This window comes from Rattus norvegicus, chromosome 3, assembly GCF_021556685.1.
Source record: "Rattus norvegicus strain SHRSP/BbbUtx chromosome 3, alternate assembly SHRSP_T2T, whole genome shotgun sequence".
Lineage (NCBI taxonomy): Eukaryota > Metazoa > Chordata > Mammalia > Rodentia > Muridae > Rattus > Rattus norvegicus.
This window is the reverse complement of record NC_141536.1, coordinates 97,987,679-97,989,278: the sequence shown is the minus strand read 5'-3', so window position 1 is coordinate 97,989,278 and position 1,600 is coordinate 97,987,679. Positions and strand designations below refer to the sequence as shown.

Genomic DNA, 1,600 nt, shown 5'->3' with positions numbered 1-1,600 from the left:
AATTAATTTAGTAGTAATAGTAGCTAGGTTTAAAAACTATGACACAGTGTGGAAATCAACTGACCCATCTAGGTGGAAGCCAGTGTACATGCTATAATGATTATTTTGCTAAGTGTAATATTAATTTAATAATTACTTCCACAGCTGCAGACTTTCTTTCTTAAACACTAACTTTTGCCTAGGTAAATTGTTCTCATTTTTATTCTCCCCTCAGCAAATACGAATGCTGATTCTGACATCAGAAGCAATGTATGGAATGAATCGCTCTGCAGTATCAGAGTTTATATTCCTCGGGATCACTAATATATGGGAGGTTCAGGGTTTACTTTTTTTCTTCACCTTGCTGTTCTACTTTGCAAGTATGATTGGCAACCTTGTCATTGTGCTCACGGTAAGCTTGGATCCTCATCTAAACTCCCCCCTGTATTTTCTCTTAGCTAATCTCTCAGTCATTGATATGATGTTCTGCTCAATTACAGCTCCTAAGATGATCTGTGACATTTTTAAGAAACACAAAACCATCTCCTTCTGGGGATGTATAACTCAGATCTTCTTCAGTCATGCTGTTGGGGGCACTGAGATGGTACTGCTCATAGCCATGGCCTTTGACAGATATGTAGCCATATGTAAGCCTCTGCATTACCTGATCATCATGAGCCCACAAGTGTGTCTATTCTTTTTAGTCACCTCCTGGGTCATTGGTCTTATTCACTCAATGGTACAACTAGTGTTTGTTGTAGACTTGCCTTTCTGTGGTCCTAATACATTGGACAGTTTTTACTGTGACCTGCCCCGACTCCTCAGACTTGCCTGCACAAACACTCAAGAGCTTGAGCTCATGGTCACTGTCAACAGTGGGCTCATTTCTGTGGGGTCCTTTCTTCTACTGGTCATTTCCTATATTTTCATTCTATTCACTGTTTGGAAACATTCTTCTGGTGGGTTATCTAAAGCCCTTTCCACTCTCTCAGCCCATATCACTGTGGTCATCTTGTTCTTTGGGCCACTGATGTTTTTCTATACATGGCCTTCACCAACATCACACCTTGATAAGTATCTTGCTATCTTTGATGCATTTATCACTCCCTTTTTGAATCCAGTCATCTATACATTCAGGAACAAAGACATGAAAGTGGCAATGGGGAGACTGTGGGCCTATTTTAGGCATTACAGGAAAATGTCATAAATGGTTTGACTATGATGATGGAACTATAGATACTCCATTATGGACATTTCAAAGAAGTCGCCATGAAATATCAGAGACAGTCCCAAGATTTATGCATTACTACATGCCCAAAGATCTGCTAAATATTTATCATCTGCATTATTACAAATGGTGTTAGTGACTGACACTCTGTACACCAGGGTATGAATAACAATTGTTCTTGAGATTTTTTTAACAAAAATTTTGTTTTCATTGATCCAGTCTCTTGTGTCTCACCTCTTTATCATACTTCTCTCTTTTGTGGTCTGGAAAATTGTTCGATCAGTGTGTAGAATAACAGAATTGAAAATTAGAGTGATTGATCAACACTGTTTGTTCCAATCTCCTTAAGCTATAAAAATGTTAGGAATACAGAGTATATTTTAAAACAGATTG

The 1,600-nt window shown here is 38.2% G+C and overlaps 1 protein-coding gene across 1 annotated transcript; it reads left to right on the top strand.

The window, feature by feature from the left end:
- Window positions 1-247: 247 nt before the first annotated feature.
- On the top strand, window positions 248-1,186 carry Or4f15 (olfactory receptor family 4 subfamily F member 15). Its single transcript, NM_001000605.1, is given in 1 exon segment — window positions 248-1,186. A coding segment is annotated over 1 exon segment (939 nt).
- The last annotated feature ends 414 nt before the right edge of the window (window positions 1,187-1,600 follow it).